The 20,487-nt window shown below is 35.6% G+C and overlaps 1 protein-coding gene across 1 annotated transcript; it reads left to right on the top strand.

Annotated features, from left to right (window-relative positions):
- The first annotated feature begins 4,559 nt into the window (after positions 1-4,559).
- On the top strand, positions 4,560-18,077 carry LOC100247956 (protein DJ-1 homolog D). Its single transcript, XM_010650611.3, has 5 exons — positions 4,560-5,171; positions 5,244-5,360; positions 6,618-7,058; positions 16,850-17,212; positions 17,746-18,077. Exons 1-5 carry the CDS (start codon positions 5,121-5,123, stop codon positions 17,932-17,934), a joined length of 1,161 nt encoding a protein of 386 aa, XP_010648913.1. The 5' UTR covers positions 4,560-5,120; the 3' UTR covers positions 17,935-18,077.
- The last annotated feature ends 2,410 nt before the right edge of the window (positions 18,078-20,487 follow it).

Here is a 20,487-nt window from a genome sequence, read left to right as displayed (position 1 = left end):
CTTACCAAGTGTTGGCTATTCTAGAAAATCCTACCTTCAAGTCACCTCCTAAAGGCTCGCAAGGGGTAAAATAGTGCATCTCCATGGACGGAGATCACTTGCCTTACCAAGTGTTGGCCCAGGTGATTTAAAGGCGTTTTAAGTTAACTAAAAAGATAAAAACCATTAACGGGTTACACTTTCTCTTCATTAAAAACTAAAACAACAAAACTTCCAAATTATGCATGTGGAAACTTACCCGGCTTTCCTTACTCCAAGAGACAAAGAGCCTAGTCTCTCATCCTCTGAGGAAAAATCCTCAGAGTTTGGTTGGCTAGAAAGAAAACTAACGAGAAAACAAGAATATATATAAAAAACAGAGCAAGTGCTCTGTTCGTTGATTCTACATATGATATATCTATATATTGATCGATCTATATCTCTCCGAGAGTCCTTTTTTAGTGTTTACAAGAGAGTTTATATAGGAAGGTAATTTACCCTTCCTTGGATACTTCCTAGCTAAGGAATTACATGAGTGACTGAATACAAGGAGAAAATGGAAATTTATACAAAAATATCTGAAGAAAAGATCTAAAAGAGTCGGTCGCAAATATCGGGAAGCTCCAGGAACCATTTCGCAAGAGAAAATGGTGTCTGCGAGATTTCGCAGACACTCAAGAGGGCTGCGAAATCATTTAGCAACAACATGCTATCTTCGCAGGGCTGCGAAGTTGGCTTCCACCTTGAGGTTCTCAACTTCCAGCTTGTGGCATATATCGGGCAACTTCAGGAGGAAATCCACAACACTGTACAAAAAGGCTGCGAAATCACTTCGCAACAAAAGGGTGATTTCGCAACACTTTGCAAAATGCTTCCTTCAACTTGGAGTGATCGTCTTGCAATGGCTGTAACTTCTTCGTTTCAACTCCAAATTGCATATCGTTTGAAGCATTGGATTCTTGACTTCCTGAGCTTTGAAATGGTATATAGCATGTAGAAAATGGACTTCGGGAAGTGCTCCAAAAGTGCGAAAGAAGACTGCAGCTGCTGTCCTCTATTTTCCTCTTCTCCATTGTTCTTTCCTTGCACACTTTGAATGACTTTGGCAAAGGGTTATGGAGCTCCAAAGCTTGGTTCTTCATGAATTTGAGCTTCCAAAAGCTTTGCCATAACTTGTCCAAGTAGCTCCTCCATCATTTGGCATGCTTGAATTGATTCATAAGCTGATAAAAACATATAAACTTGCCACAAAATGGTTAAAACCAATTACTAAGGACCTTAATGAATTAATTGGGTTAAATGAATATGATTACTACTCAAAGGTGCTTAAAACCATTATAATTAGGTCTACAAAATAGCACTTTTTGGTAGTAATCATTACCAAAGTCCATGAATTAATTATGACCAACTTATCATCTTGAAAGGAATGCATGACTTGAATCTTTTATACAACTCTTTATGCATTTAAGTCATGTACAATACAACTGATGTGGCCATAAATGATAAAACAAGTGAATAATCACATAGATAATGTAAGTAGGATAAAATAATTAGTCCATATAAATAATGAATCAAGTTTATTACATTATGTCTCTACTTTTAAGGTTTATATCCTAATAGAGGTGTGGGAAAGGGAAGTGGGGTTATTGGAGGAAGTTGGTAAAATATATAAGGAATGGGAGAGGAAAAATTAGGAAAGGTAGGAAGGGTAGGATTATATGAAAAGTTTGCAAGATCTTAGGGTATATTATCAAGGTTAATTAGACGAGATATTTTAGAAGTAGAAATAGGTAAGTGAGGTATTGAAGAATCTCTACTTGATTTTCTTGAAAACAATCAAGATTAGGAAAAGTTGTAATTGAAATATCATTTAAAAGAGAAGATTCTTTATTTAGAAAGGGAAAGCATGTCTCATAAAAAATTACATGTCAAGAAATATATACAATGTGATTGAAGGTCAAGTCACCTTTAACCTTTATGTAGGATTATATCCTAAGAAAACACAAGGTATACTTTTCTTAAAAATTTTTGCATGCTAGGTTTTTTTTAAATATAAAAAGTAATGTGAACCAGAAATACGTAAGCTAGAATAATTAGAATGCTTGCCAAATAATATAAAATAAAAAGTTTTCTTATCAATAGAGGAGAGAATTAATCTATTTATAAGGTACATAGCGGTTAAAAGGACATCTATTGAAATTTAAGGGGAAGGTTGGCATAATCAAAAGGAGAATCAAGCTTGTCCCGACAATGTGTCGATGTTTCTTTTAGCCAATGTAGTTTGTTTTAATATGTAAGGTCAAGAAATGTGTTGTTTAATCCCACATTAATTTAAATGATTTGTGAAGTCATTGGGAGTAAATTTGCCTCCTCCATCACATTGGAACGTTTTAATTTTCCTATCAAAATGGGGCTTAACAAAAGCTTGAAATGTTAGGAAACTAGAATAAAAGTTAGATTTATGCATTCAAGGATTCAATAATGTATATAGGGGTAAAATCATCAATAAAAATAATATAATATTGAAGCTTTTAAGAAAAAAAAAAAATCAGTGTTGGACCTTATAAATTATGTGAATTTTCTCAAGAGGAAAATTTGAAATTATTTCTGATTTATTAAGGTTATGTTTGGTTCCCGGAAAATACTAAGAAAAGAAAAAAAATGTAAAGAAAAATGATTTTTTTCATGTTTGGTTGTCCTATAAAAAATATAAAAGAAAATCAAATATAATTAAAACTAATTAAAAACTTATGTATTTTTAAATTATTTAATCTTTATATTGATGAGTTAAAATAAATAAAATGAGTTTAAAGTAACAAAAAAAATAATTTATCAACTTTTAATCTATTTTGTTTATTTTCTTTCACTTTTTCTTTCCTTCTATTTTTCTTTTGTATTTTCTTTCCCTTATATTTTCCTTCAAATTTTCTGGGAACCAAACATAGCCTAAAGGAAATTTTAACATGCTTCCCAAGTTGACAGCTAATACAAAGGTTGCTCTCAGTTAACCATTTGGAAACATTTATAACTTTTTTATTTTCTAACTTAAGAACAAAAAGCATAATTAAGTTGCCTAACTTCAAGTTTTCTTCTGCCTTTTATTGTAAAAAGCAAGTATAGTTTGACAATCACTACATCCCTAGATGCTATTTTCCTAAGTTTATTATTGCTCCATCAGAATGTGCTTTAGGCAAATCTTTCAAGTTATCTATGATTATGTTTGGTTCCCGGATAGTACAAAGGAAAGAAAAAAATGCTAAGGGAAATGATTTTCTCATGTTTGGTTGTCTTATAAAATATTCCAAATAAAATTAAATATAATTAAAATTAGTTAAAAACTTAAACATTTTAAAATTATTTAATCTTTATATTGATGAGTTAAAATAAATAAAATGAGTTTGAAGTAACAAATAAAAATAATTTATCATCTTTAAATATATTTTTTATTTTCCTTTTACTTTTCATCTCTATTTTCTTTCCTTTGCATTTTCCCTCAAATTTTTTGAAAACCAAAGATAGCCTATGAGTTTCATTTTACCATATCCTATAATTTGACTAAAACTTGCCATCGCTTCATAATTATCTCTATTCATTAGTCTTCTTCCTCCTAAGGTATAAGTGTTATCTCTCGTCTTACTTGGCAAAGTAGTCCTCACAAATGTGGTTCTGATATTGGTGTATTACTCTATCACTTGGCCTAACCCATTTTTTGTGAAGTCATATTCATCATCACTTCTTTAAAATATACATATTTTGAATTCCTAATTCCATCTATAAGATATCATCTACTGCTTCTAAATTATATTCTTTACCTGATTGTCATCTTGCAGAGTCTTCCATGGCTTCTATATCTAGTTTCCTATGTTATGTTTGCAATTCTACTACTATAACATCCCCTCAGTCATCTATTGGTACTAAGACATCTTTTATGAACGAACCCATCATAAAGCTTTCTTATTTCCTTCTTTGTTTTTGAATACACATAGATATCTATTCTACTTCTTGTACTAATATGGGGTTTTTTTTTTTATTGTACTAAACTCCAAATCGTCCCTTCTCCCTTTTTCTTGTATGTTGGTGTCGCGACGCCCAAGGCTTACTTTGGGGATGCTATCACTGACGTGCCAAGAGAGAAGCAGCATTGGATTGTGCAGCAGCATTATCAGAATCTACTCCTCCAGCCTCGAGTGTGGCTTTCCAATGCCCATTCTTGTCACCACATGGATTCCTCAAAGCCCCAGTAACAAACCCCTCTACTACTTTGTCTTGGTTTTATATGAAGTTTCCTCTGGTGGGCTGTCAGATGATCATGTGGGTATGAAAATATTTGTTACAGAAGGTGTAGTACCCAACTTATGGGATCCACTCAATCCAAAGAACAAGCAAGACAAAGTAGTGGAGGGGTAAACGGAATGGACAGCTCAACTTAGAAAGGGAATTTAGCAAAATTACAATTACAAAGTGATTTAGAAGAATCCAAGGACGACATAATATTTGGACTCATTCTGGGAAATGAAAATGATTGCTAGGATATTCCTTAACCTAAGGAAGTGTCTAGAATTTTCAAAATTAGTTGGGGAATGAAATGAGAAAGTTCAATAAACAACTCTCTTCAACATTTTCCAATGAAATTCCTTTATCCTATTTGCAACAAGGTAGGCCCCCCACTGCACCTCCCCAATATTTTCAACAACTCATTTAAACAAAATTCTCACATCTTATCGACAGTAACAACTTCTTCCTTCGAGACTTTCAATGGCGAAATGCAATCGAAGGAGCCATCTTAGCAGAGCTTCCCTCATCGTAGCCATAGGCCCATAGCATTTCTGTTCAACGCCTATAATCAAGATCTCTGTAGGCAATCTTATAATTCATTCAAAATGACTTTCAAATTTATCATAAGGAACAACAAAAAACAGAACGTCATGGAGATAGGAAGGCTGTGAAGGGGATATTTTGAAGGGGAAATAATATTAAAAAAAGCCAACTTAGCTCCACGTTGCAATAGAATATCAAGACAGCTCACAGCACTCAGGGCATCTTCTCTCTCAGTAACGCTCCTCATAAGCCATACCACTCCAAAACTCCTCCGAAGCCCACGCGCCCACAGTCACTCTCTTCCTCACTCTGTTTCTCACAAGATGGCCAAGAGCGTTCTCATCCTCTGCGGCGATTACATGGAAGACTATGAGGTCTTTGTCCACTCTAGGCGGCATGAACAGTTTTGGGGTTGATTGTTATCTCACTATTTCATGTCGTTGCAGGTGATGGTTCCCTTTCAAGCGTTGCTGGCCTACGGAGTCTCCGTCCACGCCGTTTGCCCTGGAAAGAAAGCCGGCGACGTCTGCCGGACTGCTGTTCATCAGGGCCTTGGTCATCAGGTCAGCTTCTCGGCTTTCATCACTCAAAGTAGCTCAATTTTTTTGGTGCGAAATGGAATCAAAGATTCTTTTGGATTTTGTAGTCTGCAAAAGATTTATGCTACGAAATTTTCTAGGAAATAGAAAAGATTCGTTTTGGTCGATTCAAATTTGCATCTGCTTAGTCATCCACAGTCAGAGATGTTTCATTTGATTATGGGTATCGCAGATTATACACTTCCATGATTAGATTCAGTTTTATTTTTTGTGGGTGCTGTGTAAATTTCAAATTCGAGGGTTTTCGCACTTGTTGCTTAGTGAAATCAGTTTATTTTTGTGTGGGTGTTTGGTATATTTCGAATTTAAGGGCTTACCCAATTGTTGTTTATTTAAATTAGGGGTACTGCTGATCATTGGCTCTATTGCATCACATTTAGCTTGTTTCTTTAGGATCGGTGTTGACCTATGATGTCCAGGGAGCAAAGAAACTGTTTCCAAGGGAGAATATAATTTTTATGGAAAAGAAAAGGGAGACTACTGGATTAGTTAGCAGAAATTTTAAACTTTTTTCTGCTAACAGGAATAGAAAGAACGGGAATTACACAGAAAAACGTGTGTTGGTATCAGTTTTTGAAATCAGATCATTTTTAAGAAATTCTAGAGCTATCACTTTCCAGATTTTTTTTAGAAAAGCAATCAATTTGATGATTGAAGCAATCCACAAATAAACATATTCACTGTTTGCATAATCAAAATTGAAAATTATAATTGTTAAAGCGTGATATATACCTTGTGGGCTCAAATCCTAATAAGTTTTTACAAACATTGGTAACTCAACAATGGTGTTTCTTAAAAAAATTCATTTTTGTGTCATTCACCAAACCACACCCACATTCTTGTGCTGGTGGAGGAGGGCTGGATGCGTTACCGATTTTTTCAGGTGTATGGCTTATATAGGAGATAGAGACATGATTGGATAACCTTTTTGTTCCCTATTGCTTGGTCATAATTGTGGCTCTGGCAGAGTCATCTCGATTGTGGGGGCAATGCTATGACACTAGGTATGATAGGCTCAAGGGATACTGGATGGGTACCTTCAGAATCCTATAAGTCTTTTGAAGAAATAAAACATTGGTGAAAATAGACTCATGTTGGCACTTTTTATGGTTCTTCCAGTTAATGACATTTTAAGAGGACTAAACTTCGTGACATTAGATTGTTGTATTCCTTTTTTTCGCATCTCTTTTTATCATTTTTTCTTATTTTTGGTGGTTGCAGACTTATTCTGAGTCACGGGGTCACAACTTCACAGTCAATGCAACCTTTGATGAGGTTGACGCAAGCAAATATGATGGACTTGTTATTCCAGGAGGGCGGGCTCCAGAATATCTTGCAATGAATGAATCTGTTTTGGACTTGGTACGCAAATTTTTTAGCTCTGGAAAACCAATTGCCTCTATTTGCCATGGGCAGTTAATCTTGGCAGCTTCAGGCTCAGTCAGAGGACGGAAGTGCACAGCTTACCCTGCTGTGGGACCTGCACTCATTGCTGCAGGAGCTCATTGGGTAGAACCTGAGACCATGTCAGCATGTGTTATTGATGGTAACCTTATTACTGCAGCAACTTACATAGGTCATCCTGGGTTCATCCAGCTTTTTGTAAAAGCACTAGGAGGCACCATAACTGGTTCAGATAAACGGATTCTATTTTTGTGTGGGGTAAGTTTTGACTTCCTATGATAACTTTGAGCTGGAAAAACCATACCTTGTTTATAATGGAACCTTTGTTCTTTTTTTCATTGCATTTTTCTGTGACCTATATGTAACTAGTTCAATATTGGTAGTGCACCAAAGGCATAAACAAAGGAAAGGGAAAAACAAATGCTTGTCCTCTAATGATCACTTCCCGTGTGCATCATCAAAGCACACAGGCATAGATTTGAATTTATGAATTTGGTGCTTTAATTAGTGTAAGAGTCACAAGACTTAAGACTGCAACTTCACTGGTTGTGTCCTTTGGATGAGGAATGAGAAACCTTCAACTAAAGTTGACTGAAAATCCTTACTAATTAGTATCTTTCACCCTTCCTACAAAATGGAGTTAGTTTTCAATTGTTTTTGGCATGAATGTTAGCTTTCATAGAATGCTAAGTCTTTGATGATGATACTTGTTGAGCTACCAATTTGATCCAAAAGGAAATGTTGTTAGATAATGTTTGGCCAACAAAATATTTAACACCCTATGTGATATCCTGCATTGGTCAAGAAGAAAAGTTCCTATTATAGATGTGATTTTCTTTTAAATATTTAGATTTGTTTTAAAGTTGTACAAATTTTAGTCCCAAAACGGATATTATCCACATGGGAGGGAATAGGTCTTTATAATTGGTATCATAATCGATCCTTGACCTGATGTGATAGTTTGTTTATTTGATTTTACAAGGTGTGTCTATCCATTTGATCCCATAATCCCCATAGGCAAGACAAGGATGTTTTGCCTGCGAGGTGAATGTAATATCCCACATCAGTGTGTTGGAAAAGTTCCTAGTATTATATATGTAATGAGTTCATTCATTTTAACTATGTAGATTGTTTTAAAGTTGTGCAAGCTTTGATCTAAAACCCATCCACCTTGTAATGTCCATCGAACATGATGAAGATGTTTTGTTTGCAGGGTGATTGTGGTATTTCACATTGGCTAGAAAGAAAAGTTACTAACACTATATATGTAGTGAGTTTCTCTTAATTGTGTATATATGTTTTAAAGCCATGAGAGCTTTAGTCCACAATGGGCAATATTCTTTTTGAAAAATTCTGGAGAGAGGCAAAGGCTTATCCAGTTGGATAAGATATAGGGAATTTAGTTTGTTGTGTTTGCTAGAAGGAGTGGAGTTTTGTTGCCAAAAATAAGGGAAGCGGTTTAGCAAGATATGAAAGGAATGACAAAGGGGGTAAAGTTGGAGCAACACAAAAATTGGGCAAAAGATTCGTCAAATGCTTAGCTTTGTTGAGGCGTAGAAGTTTGTTTTGGTTTTCCTAAAAGGCAGAGGTGTCCTTTAGGGATGGGCTATTCTTGCAAGGAAACTTCTTGTCTTAGAGTGGTTTCTTTCTTTCAAGATACTAGGAGTGTTGCTTTTATCAAAGGACCTATAGTAGAAAGGAGCAAGATAGTGTCTTTGTTAATAGTCTTCCAGGGACAAGGTGAAGAATGTTTAGGGTGCAATAGGAGATGCGGTTGGGATTTAGTAAGGGAGCAAGGAGGTTTTAAGGAAGATGACTCTAGAATTGTAGACTTTGAACAGGTGGGTTGGTCATAATTGGTAGCTGAAAGGTGGGATGAATTTATCCTTGCTAGGGGGAGCTCTCATTTTGTTCGAGTTTGATGAAGGTGCAAATGTGGAGATGGTGCTTCACTATGATGTAAGGAGGTATAAAGATAAAAGAGTTATTCTTGGATAGATAGGTGCTTGAGGTACCTATCAGAAAAAAAAAAAAAAAAAAAGTAGGTGAGTGCTTGAGGTGGGGTGCTTTTGGAACAACATCCACATAAAGGAAGTGTGGGTGATAGTAATGGGACTTCCATTGCACTTGTATGATAGTATGTTGTTTAAAAAATTAAGGGATTGGTATGGAGGATTCGTTGGAGTCGATGGAGGCATAACTGTCACACCCTAGATTTTAGACTTATTAATACTCAAATACAAAATTAGTGCTCCCAAAACCGGGGAGACAAAATTTAAATGTTGAGTTTCTGGTTGATTTTGTGCTAAATGAAGACATGGAAACCTGTTATAAAAAAGTATACATCCTATGATAAACTTTGTAACCATTTATTAACAAACCGTTTCACAAAAGAAAACCTGTACCATCTTACTTTTTACATACCAAAACACAATGATTCACTAAGGGTAGCCTATACTACAGGTGTAAAAACAAGTATACATTTTATCATTCCTTCAAAAATGATTTAGTCTTTGAATGATACAAAGGCAAAAGCCTCCAAACACTTTCAACACGAACAAAACAACATCCAATCAATACAAAAGCAATACTCAAGCATTAACCCCAACTGATGTCTTCTGACTTGTATCTAAAGGGGGAAGGAATAGGGTGAGTTCATAACTCAGTAGGAAAGCTTATAACCATCCTGTGCGTATTCTTAAAAACCTTGAATTAAACATATAATAGCATGCATGATAAACAATTTATAACCATTAGCAAATATGCAATAATGCCAAACATGCATGCATGTTATTGATGGTTTTATTTCTGTTTAGCCTCATCCATCATCTCACACCTGATAAGCTACTAACCCCCATTAATGTACATATCAAATATCAATGCTCCAAAAGTTATTCGGTCATAATAATGACTATTCTGGGGACTATCGTCCAAGGGTAAGTCATACCCCATGTCTTCTGGGACTCATACCCAATGGCAGGACCAACCCCATGCCTTTTGGGACTACAACCCAAGGGCAGGACCAACCCTATATACTCACATTGGAGTGTCTTCCTCGAGGGCTTTAGGGACTTTCACCCAAGGACCCACGATCCTACGTAAACAATATATCCAAAGATAGTGCTTATAGCTTCACATAAACACTTCCCACATATCAATCTATTTTCTGGATATTATCTGCCATTATTCCATATTGTTTTTGCAATGCAACCATATCATGAACCATTTTCTCAATATTGAACCCATGGATCCTCATACCAATACATATCCAAATATCATTGCAACATTTTAAACAATAAACTGAGAACACCATGACACATTAAAGTACTTCATGAAATCATAGTAATGACATGAAAATTCCAATAAATGCTTCAAGAAATTACACCAAGATATACAATGGAATGGTATGAACTTCCCTACCTTACGCCAACTTCTCTTTTGCAATCCTTCTATGTGGACACCCTTAGCTATTACAAGGAACTGAAATGAAACAATATAGTTTAGGTTTTCTAGCCATAAAAATTTCATAATTAAAGCTTACGACATTCTTCCCTTATTGCGAATTTTTACAATTTGATGTTGATGACTTAACTTTCCATATTCCCTAATCATCATGCCTGCAGGTTTAAAATCTAATTTAAGGTGGATTGAACAATCTTTGCTATGCATACTGATGTCTGCCAATTAATTAGTATACACTACTTACTTTGATTTTGCTCCAAGTATTCAAATAAACCTAATTAATCACAGGATTCATTAATTTATTTTTTTCAATTAAAGCAAACTAAACAAACAAGCATGCTGAATCTTCCATCAAGAGAAATCAAAATATTTAAAACCCTAATTAACCTTGATTTATAATTAAAAAATGTTTATACCTAATTAAACTCAGCTTTTAAACAAACTTTATCGTTAATTTGCTTCAAAAGATCATTTGGAACCTAAATCTACCAAAATCACTAAATTTATTTTCTTCTTTACCTTGATTCTTCACTTTCTCTATCTAGATTCTCTCTCTAAACCCACCAGCTTGTTGCAGAGACAAGGCTGGAAATGAGGGTTGGTAGCCCTTATAAAGGGGTCCTGAAGCTGGCATGCATGAGATGGCAAGCCCTAAGGCTGCCACTAACCTCAAGTTTCCTATATTTCCGATTAAGTCCCTCTAGTTATAAGTTTTTATGTCTATAGCTGCACATTAGTCCCTTAAGTTTTCATAATTCTAATTAACCCCTAAGAACCTAATAAGCATACTTAAGTCGTTAACTAACCATACTTAACCTTAATCAAAGTTTAATTCACAATTAAACAAGATTAGCGTTAAACTAGTCTTAGCCTCTAATTAAGCACGTTTAAAGTTAAGTACTAAGATAATCATTATTACTAGGTATTACAATAACTATGTTCCAAAACCTTCAATGGGCAAGAATCCTTGTGATGTTAGATGGGAGGAAGGTAATCTAGGTCTCCTCAAGTGGTGGTGGGTTCAAGGTGTTTCGTGATTTAGCTGTGTTGGGTAGTTCCTCCATGGTTGTCTTTGGTGGTCCCTAAGGAGGATTTCAAGGACTAAGAGATTTGGGAGGAAGATAGGGACAATTCATGTGCTAGAGAAAGAGTGATCAATAATAATGAGGATGGTATGAAAGGTGTAGGAGATGTGTCATTCTTTGGTTTAAAGAGGGCTAGAAATGGTGGTAAACGAGTGGAGATTTAAATACAAGGATGGTTAATAGGTTAAAGGATGAAGTCTTGGAAGGTGACAATGGGCTCTATGTTGAAAACAAGCTTGGATGTTTGCGTATTGTGGGTTTGAGAGCATAGGATTGTTTCTAGGCTACATCAAGCCTAGGATTGCTAGGTTAGGTTTAGTCTATTTAAGGGTTGGTTTTAGAGCATTCCATTATGGTATGGATAGGTGTTAGTGGGCTTAGGTGGGTCTGGTGCCCGTGGAAGAGATGAAGAGGGGATGTTGTCTAAGAGGGTGTGGCTTGATTTTTCAAAATCAATAAAGAGTAGTATCTCTTCGGTCAAAAAGGGAGGACACTCCTACTTTCGAAGGGTTAAGGATGATGCATGAGGATCTAGTGGTTGGTTCCATTTGTACTCAAATGGCCTCCCTTGTTTCGACCGCTTTGATGTTGTCAGACCATAATACCTCATGATTTGATGTGGTGCTTTTAAAGGAAGCTTCTAGGTTTACAAGCAATCCTTTATACTTTGTGAACTCGGTTGGGGGTAGGGCTTCGAGTTCTCTTTCTATCTCTAAGGGGCTTAACATTAAGTGGAGGATTGTGAGCCTAAAGGGGTGCAAAGATGGTTTTGAGCGTAAGGACAAGATGCCTTTGAGAATATTTTGGCAAATGGAAGCCTGGTGGAGTTTTCATTTGTTAGGGAGAAGGTAGATGGCAATTTGAAGGGTGTGAGGACAACGGACAAGGATGTGGTAGTACAAGAGGGGTTTGAGCATGGTGGCTTTCAACAATTTCTCTGTCTTGTTGAGAGAGGGGCTTGAATTGGAGATTTTGAGTCTCGTTAAAGAGATGAAAAAGAGAGGAATTAAAAGCCCAGATTGGTGAGAAGAGGAGGAAGAAAAACTGTTCTTCCTCATTTGAAGGGGGACTAAGGAGGTTGGAATGTTCTATGAATCATATAGGAAAACTTAAAGGGAGTGAGAATGGAAAGGATGGCTAGGAGCTTGCTAAAGTTTGCCAATGAAGTTAAGAATTCGTTCATGGAATGTTAGAAGGGAAAATGACAAGCAGAGAAGGAAGGTTGTAAAGTCCCTAATTCAATCATTGACGATAGACTTGGTGTGTTTACAAGAAATAAAAATTTAGAATATGTCGGTGGAGATAGTTAGGAGCTTAGGAATGGGACGATTTTTAGATTGGGGAGTTATGGGAGCTAGGGGTGCAGTTGGAGGAGTGATAGTCTTTTGGGACAAGAGAGTGCTATAGCTTGATTGCATGGGAGGGAGGAGTTTCCAATTTTATGTTGTTTTAGGTGAATCAAAGATGGCTTCATTTACGTTACTTTGAGGTTTACAAAACCAACTTTAGGGGAATTAAAGGGTTTGTGGACTGAGTTAGGGGCTATAAAAGGGTTGTGGGAAGATCCCTGTGTGTGTCGAAAGAGATTTCAACATAGCTAGGTTCCATTCAGTTTTTGGTGTTTGAAGAGTGAGAAATTCATTATAGAGAGGTGGTGCAGTGTACTTTACTAAGGCCTGTATCATATCATTCTTCAATTCTTTTAGATGGTAAAGGGGGTAGGTAGTATTCCATTCAGTTTGAATATATGCAGTTGAAGATAGAGGGTTTCTAAGACTTTCTTTAGGAGTGGCAGATGGTATATAATTTCAAAGGTTCATACAACTTCATTTTGGCTTTCTAATTGAAAGTGCTGGAAATAGAATGGGTGGAAGGTTTTTGGTAATGTGTTAGAGGGTGTTTGGTAAATCAACTTAATGACTTAAAGTGACTAAATAACTTAATTTAAGTTATTAAGCAAGTTAAGTATGTTTGATAAAATAACTTAATATCACAACTTAAAGTTAACAATGACTGTAAGTATTAAGTCAAAATAGTCAATTTAGTCTTAATCCCTTTTTTTTTCTTTGTTTTATTTGCCCACAACTAACAAAAATATATTTAACAACTATAGCTTCAGATTCATTACTCATCTTTTATGAAAATAAATATTAATTAAAAGTTTTAATAATAAACATTAATTACAACTAATGAGGACAAGTATGTCAATTTAATAACTTAAAATAAATTTTAAGTTAACTATACCAATAACCTTAATACTTAAAGTAAAAAATAAGTAATAAGTTTTAAGTTAACAATTTAAGAGCAATTTTACTTAAAATCAACTTAAGTTATTAAGTAATATGTATTAAGTTTTACTAAACACCCACTTAGTCAAGAAGGAGATGATTTTTAGTCAAGTGTGCTAGTGGGATTCTAAGGAAAAGGAAGGAGCTTTTTCTCTTAAGGAAGCCAAAGCTAGAAGTGTAGCAAGGGAAGAGGATTGCATGTGGATGTTTTTGGAAGAAGTCTCATACAGACTTAAATCAAGAGAGATTTGGCTAAAGGAGGGTGACAAAAACACAATTTTTTTTATTTTTTTATTTTTATTTTATTTTTTATTTTATTTTTATAAAATGGATAATGCACATAAGAGAAGGATTTTTTTTTGCCAAAATCAAAATTATTGGGACTTAGCCATATGAGGACTAGGAGGTAAAGGAAGTAGTTTAGGCTTTGCAATTGTTTGATTTAGGGGAGTGGAGACCTAGCACTATGGGATGTTTTTCAAAGCCTTAAACGATCAGAGATTGAAGGATTAGAGGTGCCTTTCACTAAGGAGGAGGTGTTCAAGGTTTTGTCAGGCTTGAATGGGGATAAGACTTTAGGCTTGGGTGGTTTTCCTATGCTTTCTAGCAATTTAGTAGAGACTTTATGAAAGACAAAGTGTTGGGGCTTTTTAGGGAGTTCTAAGACTTAGGAAAGTTTGAGAAAAAATGGTTGAATGCTGTGTTAATTTTTTTTTTTCTTTTTTTAAAAATTGTGTTAATGATCTAATAGACTTTTAGACCAATTAGCTTGGTGGATTGTTTGTACAGCTCCTAGCTAAGGTGTTGGCAAATAAGTTGAAGGTGGTGGGAAAGGTGGTTTTTGATTTCCAAAATGTTGTTGTAGAGAGAAGGTAGATTCTTGATGCAACACTTACCGTTAATGAGGTAATTGATCCTATGATGAAGAGTGGCTCCAATAGTATAGTTTGTAAGCTTGACATTGAGAAGGCATACGACCATGTTAATTGAGGTTTGTTGCTAACTATTCTTGGAAAAATGGGGTTTGATCAGAAATGGACTGAATGATTAAATGATACATCTCGACAATAAAGTTTTCCTTGTTGGTCAATGATGCTCCTTTGGGTTTTTTTGAAAGCTTTAGACGCTTGAGACAAGGGGACCTTCTCTCTTCTTATGTATTTGTTTTGGTGATGAAGACGCTCAGTTGTCTATTGGGGAGGGCTAGGGAGGGTGGTTTTTTTGTTGGCTTTTAAGCTTGTGAGGGAAGGGAAGTGAGGGGGTGGAAGTGTCTGATCTGTTGTTTGCCAACACCACCTTAGTTTTTTGCGAGGCTATGCAAATTCAAATGATACACTTAAGTTGCTTGTTCATGTGGTTTAAAGGTATCTCAAGGCTGAAAATTATCCTTGAGAAAAGTGAACTGATCCTAATATAGAGGGTGGCTAATGTGGAGGATTTGGCTTTATAATTGGGATACAGTGTTAAGGAGCTTCCAACTACTTACTTGGAGCTTCCTTTAAGGGCTCCATTCATAGCAAAGTCAGTTTAGGACAATGTGAAAGAAAGATTTCACAGAAGATTATTGTTTCAAAGTACTTTGTGCAGTTTGTCTATTTATTTTATGTCCTTGTTTAACATGCTTAGAAAGGTCAGATTGAGGGTTGAGAAAATTTAGAAGGTACTTTCTTTGGTGAGGTGGGACTTAAGAGAGAAAGATGCATTAGTGAAATGACCAATTGTTTGCAGAGAGAGAAGAAATAGAGCTTTGGAAGAGAGGATGTCATTGGCAAATAGAAGTCTCCTTTGTTAAGGCAAAGAGGAATCAATAGATCGCATTCTTCTACACCATGCCAAAGTAAGGGAATTGTTGCAAATTTTATTCTCTTTGTTAGGCATCGCATAGGTCCTTCCTTCTATGGCCAAGGAGATTCTTTTGAGTTGCCATGATTCTTTTGTTGGAAAAAAACGCAAGAAGCAAGAAGGTTTAGAAAGTTAGTGTGCTATTCATTTTTTCGACATATGGAAGGAAAGAAATTGAAGAGTGTTCAAAAGTGGAGAGCAGCCAGTTCAAGCACTAAAGTGCTCCTTTCCTTAGAACTCTAGTGCTATGGGTTTGCATGTACCTGGAAGAAGTCTCATTGCCTTTAATTGATTTTATAGATAGTGGGGGATGTAATTGTGGGGAGGGGGTAGTTATTTTTATGCGCTCTCTTTTTCTGGCAATGTCTTTTGGTACCTATTGTATACTCCATGTGTAGCTTGGTGTATAGCTTCTTTTTTATATTTATGATATTTGCTTGCAGACTTATCTAGAAAATGGAATTATTATATATAAAAAATGGAAATATAAGAACAAAGATAGCTCAGAGAATCCTATTGTGTCTCTGTTTTTTATTTTCTTATTGTTTTATAATGACGAAACAATAGAACTCTACCCTTGCATTCGGATTACAAAATTTAATCAAATTACTTACAGTTGCCAATCACCTTGAATTATTAAAATTATCTGGTTCATGTATCTCACTTAACATTTACCAACCTATTAAATAATATGCTTGCAAAAAATTGAAAAAATGTAAAGGTGAAATTGTTTGCTAAATATCCCTATGCCTCCTGCCAATCTTATTGTTGAAGAACTGCATGTCTCCATTGCAATGCTAGATCACTGCTTCGTTCACCTCATAACTTCAAAATCAATTGATTACAGTAGGCTTCCCAGCAAAAGAAACTTGTAAAATCTTACTTTGGAAGATAGTTAAATCCAAACACAAAATAAGTTCTCTCTTATATTTTGGCATTCATTAACAAATTTTGTACGCCAACTCTATCAATTAGATTACCAGCTGGTATGGACAGCTGATTAGTTGGTTTTTCACCCAGCAGCTCTTGTTTAGGTGGATTGAATACAAGGTTTGTATTATTTTTTCTTAAAGCATGGAAGACACAATTGAGTGCCTTTAATTTAGTACCTGGGATATTCTTTCTTGATTATTAAATCCAAAACTTGCAAGGACTTTATTTGGGAACTCCCAATAAATTATTCAGTCAGTGGGTTGGCAATGGGTGGTTTGGATCCAAATTTTCTTGAAACACCCCAAAACATAGAATGCTTCTAGTCTGCAGCTACCTCTCAATCGAATTTGTGAACCTTCCCTCTGAAAAATTTATATTGGTTTGAAAGTGCCCTTACAGTTAACTAGGCATCATTGCTTTTGCTCTTCTGTTTTTTTAGGATTACATGGAAGACTATGAGGTAATGGTCCCTTTTCAATCCTTTCAAGCTCTTGAATGCCATGTTGATGCGGTTTGCCCGAAGAAGAAGGCCGGTGAGACCTGTCCAACTGCTATTCATGATTTTGAAGGTGATCAAACTTACAGTGAGAAGCCAGGCCATGATTTCACTCTAACAGCCACTTTTGAAGATCTAAACATCCCAAGCTATGATGCTCTTGTTATACCTGGAGGCCGAGCCCCAGAATATTTGGCATTAAATGAGAAAGTAATTGCCTTAGTGAAGGAATTCATGGAGGCAGGAAAGCCAGTTGCATCCATTTGCCACGGACAACAGATTTTAGCTGCTGCTGGAGTTCTCAAGGTAGCTTTATTGACATTGTTCTGAAAATAATTAAATCCTTCAGGAAGTTTGTAACTGGTAAAACCTTTATGCTGATTTTTATGCTGGTTTTAAGCAATAGTTATGATGCATTTCCAAATTGACTGGGTTCTGATTGCTCCTTTATGTTAGAGGGTCAAGGGGGGTGAAGTAATATGATAATTAGAATGCTGTGAATATTGTTTTTTGTTTGGGTTTGTACAAGGACTTCTTGTCTTCCTATGGGTTCTTTTCTTGCTTAAAATTATTAATTAACCATAGATAAGGGAGAGAGAGAAAAGGAGAGAACCAAATTTGTGGAATGTTGCATGTATCTGGTCCAACAGATTTAGTTTCCTAGTGAGATATTTCCCAAATTGCTGCATAGATGTATCTGTTAAGTTTTGATGCTTTACTGATTTATTGATATTCATGTTTGTCTATTTTATTAGTTGTGTTTTGAAAATCTGTGGAATTAGGAGTTTCAGTAAGCATGATTGCCATATTCTGATTGTCATTTATGAACTGTTTTATAGGGAAAGAAATGCACTGCATATCCTGCTGTGAAACTCAATGTAGTCTTGTCTGGGGCTACATGGTTAGAACCTGAGCCAATAGATCGCTGTTTCACAGATGGAAATTTGGTAACTGGAGCTGCTTGGCCGGGCCATCCAGAGTTCATCTCTCAGTTGATGACGTTGCTCGGTATCCAGGTCTTGTTCTAGTTATTTATCTATGTGCTGGCCTGTATGCCTTAATTGTCTATTGAATAAATAGATTCGGTTTACGTATCAGAATGAGGAAACTTTTTAAATTTTGGTGTTGTGATATCAATGCAGTCTATATGTTATTTGGATTGGGAAGAAAACTTGTGTTCATTTCATATCTCCATTTTCTTTTGGTACAGCTTTTATTCACATGCTGGAATTAGAGCCCATTAGAAGATTAGGCATGGATTCACCTGGTTTGCATTCTGAGATCGCTTCCATTCCAATGGGGCAAATAATTGAAACCATTGCTTCATGTTCTGAGGCCCCTTAGAGTTGGTCATGATCATTGTTATAAGCTTTCCTAAATAGTTCTTGAAATACCTGAATCTCTCCTTGAGTAGATCATGAACTCCTACCATGCATTGCTTTCCTAGCCTCAAATTCATTCATGAATAGTTTTTCCATATCAGCTCCAATATTCCAATTAGGAACCATAAAATTACTCCTGATGCTGCAAAATAAATCTTGAACCTTTGATTTAGCATTGTCCTCAAAAGGTACCTGCCCCTTTCTAGGTTGGAGAGGATTCAATGCTTTGTATCGTCCATCCAATGTTCTACTAAACCTGCCAAAATTCATCCCCACCACCTTTCTATTGACCTTGATGCTGATTTTATCGCTTTGTTCCTGCATAGTTTGGCTATTAGATGAATATTGTTGGGATTGTAACTGCAAAAAATCATCAATAATCATTTTATCTTATTAAGAAAATTGGTATTGTTTTGAATATCATTTTGTGATGTGGAGTCATATCTATATTCAATACATGAGTAACGTATAGTTTACATTGGGGTTCATTATTGTCGGTTCCTTCCAAATTAAAACTTGGTTCACAATTAAAAATGAAAATGGGCAATCCATTTGGTGATTGCAGTGTGCAGTTGCCCCACTTGTAGTATATGATCTTTGTTTTAGTGCCACTTGAACAACACCCGCATGGTAATGAAGGCAAAAGCAAAGCAAGGCTGGAATGTGTGCCATGAAAGACGTAGGGTAAATGGCAATTTCAATTGGGAGAGTTGGAAACTGGGATGTGTGTTCATTAACAATGCAGGTGTGAGGCTGCATTCAGGCAATTGGTATCTCTATTAACCTCAACCCCAACAATAAAACCCCCAGATGTTGGGGGCTATGTTGGGGCAAAGGGAAAATAATATTCCCCATGTCATACTATGCCAGCAAAATCCTAAATGTGGCTCAAGTAAATTACATTATCACCGAATTTAGACAAATTCACTGACCAGACAACCCTGAAATACTTATTTTCCAAAAAGAGATGCAGAAGCTAGGCTGGACAGTGCTGTTACAAGAGTTTAATTTGGAGATCATAGATGATAATGATAGAAGGTTTAGAATGTGGTGGTTGACCACCTGTCTAGGATTGTGGTTGATCACATTCCAGATTCTCTCCCCTATCAATGCCTCATTTCAATACGAGTCCCTCATGTTGCTTTCTAAATTGCCCTAGTAGTATCCTAACATTGTGAATTATCTGGCTATAGGAAAAAATGGCAACTAGAGAAGGAGAAGAATTTCTTGAATGAGGCACAATAATTTTATAGGGTTGACACTTATTTTTTAATTTTTTTTCCCACGTCAAATCTTTAACAAATGTGTACCCAATGAAGAAATTGGAAGCAACCTTGCCCAGTTTGTAAATGGTGACTACATCAGATTATCTTTGGATTAAGGGGTTTAAAAGTAAGAATCTAAAAGTTGTTTTGGATTTCTAAAAGAACTTTTGAGTCTTATTTGTGATAAAATATTGGAAAGAGGTTTCTCGTATTTGGATTTGGTTTTGTAATTTGAGGGAGCCAAAGGATTTAATATTTACAAAGCATTGAAATCCGCAGTGTTGATTTATAGTTTAGATTGACAATTTTGTTCCATTCAAGATGCAGCATACTTCCCTAGATCTTTTACATATCGAATTGAATTTAGACTATTCTAGAGATAACTTAAGACTATTTTATTGGGGATGTTATTTGAGGTATGTATGCATTTGAGGTTTCTAATTTTTATGGAATGACAAAAATATGGTTTCTAGGTATGGATTGATGAAAAATGCATGAAAACAATTTTGGGATTGTTTTTTTTTATAGGGAACATCCGAATACCAGACAAGGAGCATTCAAATGTCCAACAAGACGTTCAAAGTCCCTCAAGAAACATTCAAAAATTTCAACCCACATTCTCTAAATGCTCCTTGTCTGGCTTTTGATGGTAATTCTATTCCCTCTTCATCTTTTTTGTGTGATAATTTAGTAAAATTAAAATTTGTTTTCCAAAATTAGTCCTACGTTTTCTCAAGTATAAAAAGGATTATTTGATTAAAATCAAATACCTTATAGAAGATAATCATTTAGTAAGCTTGTGCCTCCATATTTTAAAGATTTCAAGATTGTTCTTGAAAGTATGATTTGACAGCAACAAAGGTCAAAGACTTATGTAGTGTAAACTTTGATAAAGGCTTCAAGAGATCTATTAAAGAGCATAGAGGAATGTAGG

This window comes from Vitis vinifera, chromosome 4, assembly GCF_030704535.1.
Source record: "Vitis vinifera cultivar Pinot Noir 40024 chromosome 4, ASM3070453v1".
NCBI classification, from domain to species: domain Eukaryota; kingdom Viridiplantae; phylum Streptophyta; class Magnoliopsida; order Vitales; family Vitaceae; genus Vitis; species Vitis vinifera.
This window is presented reverse-complemented; position numbering and strand designations above follow the sequence as displayed.

Bases quoted from the DNA above. Each gene is read 5' to 3' on its own strand.
- LOC100247956 (XM_010650611.3), top strand. From the start codon at position 5,121: ATGGCCAAGAGCGTTCTCATCCTCTGCGGCGATTACATGGAAGACTAT. The intron at 5,172-5,243 runs GTCTTTGTCCAC...ATGTCGTTGCAG, and splicing joins ATTACATGGAAGACTATGAG to GTGATGGTTCCCTTTCAAGC. The intron at 5,361-6,617 runs GTCAGCTTCTCG...TGGTGGTTGCAG, and splicing joins ATCAGGGCCTTGGTCATCAG to ACTTATTCTGAGTCACGGGG.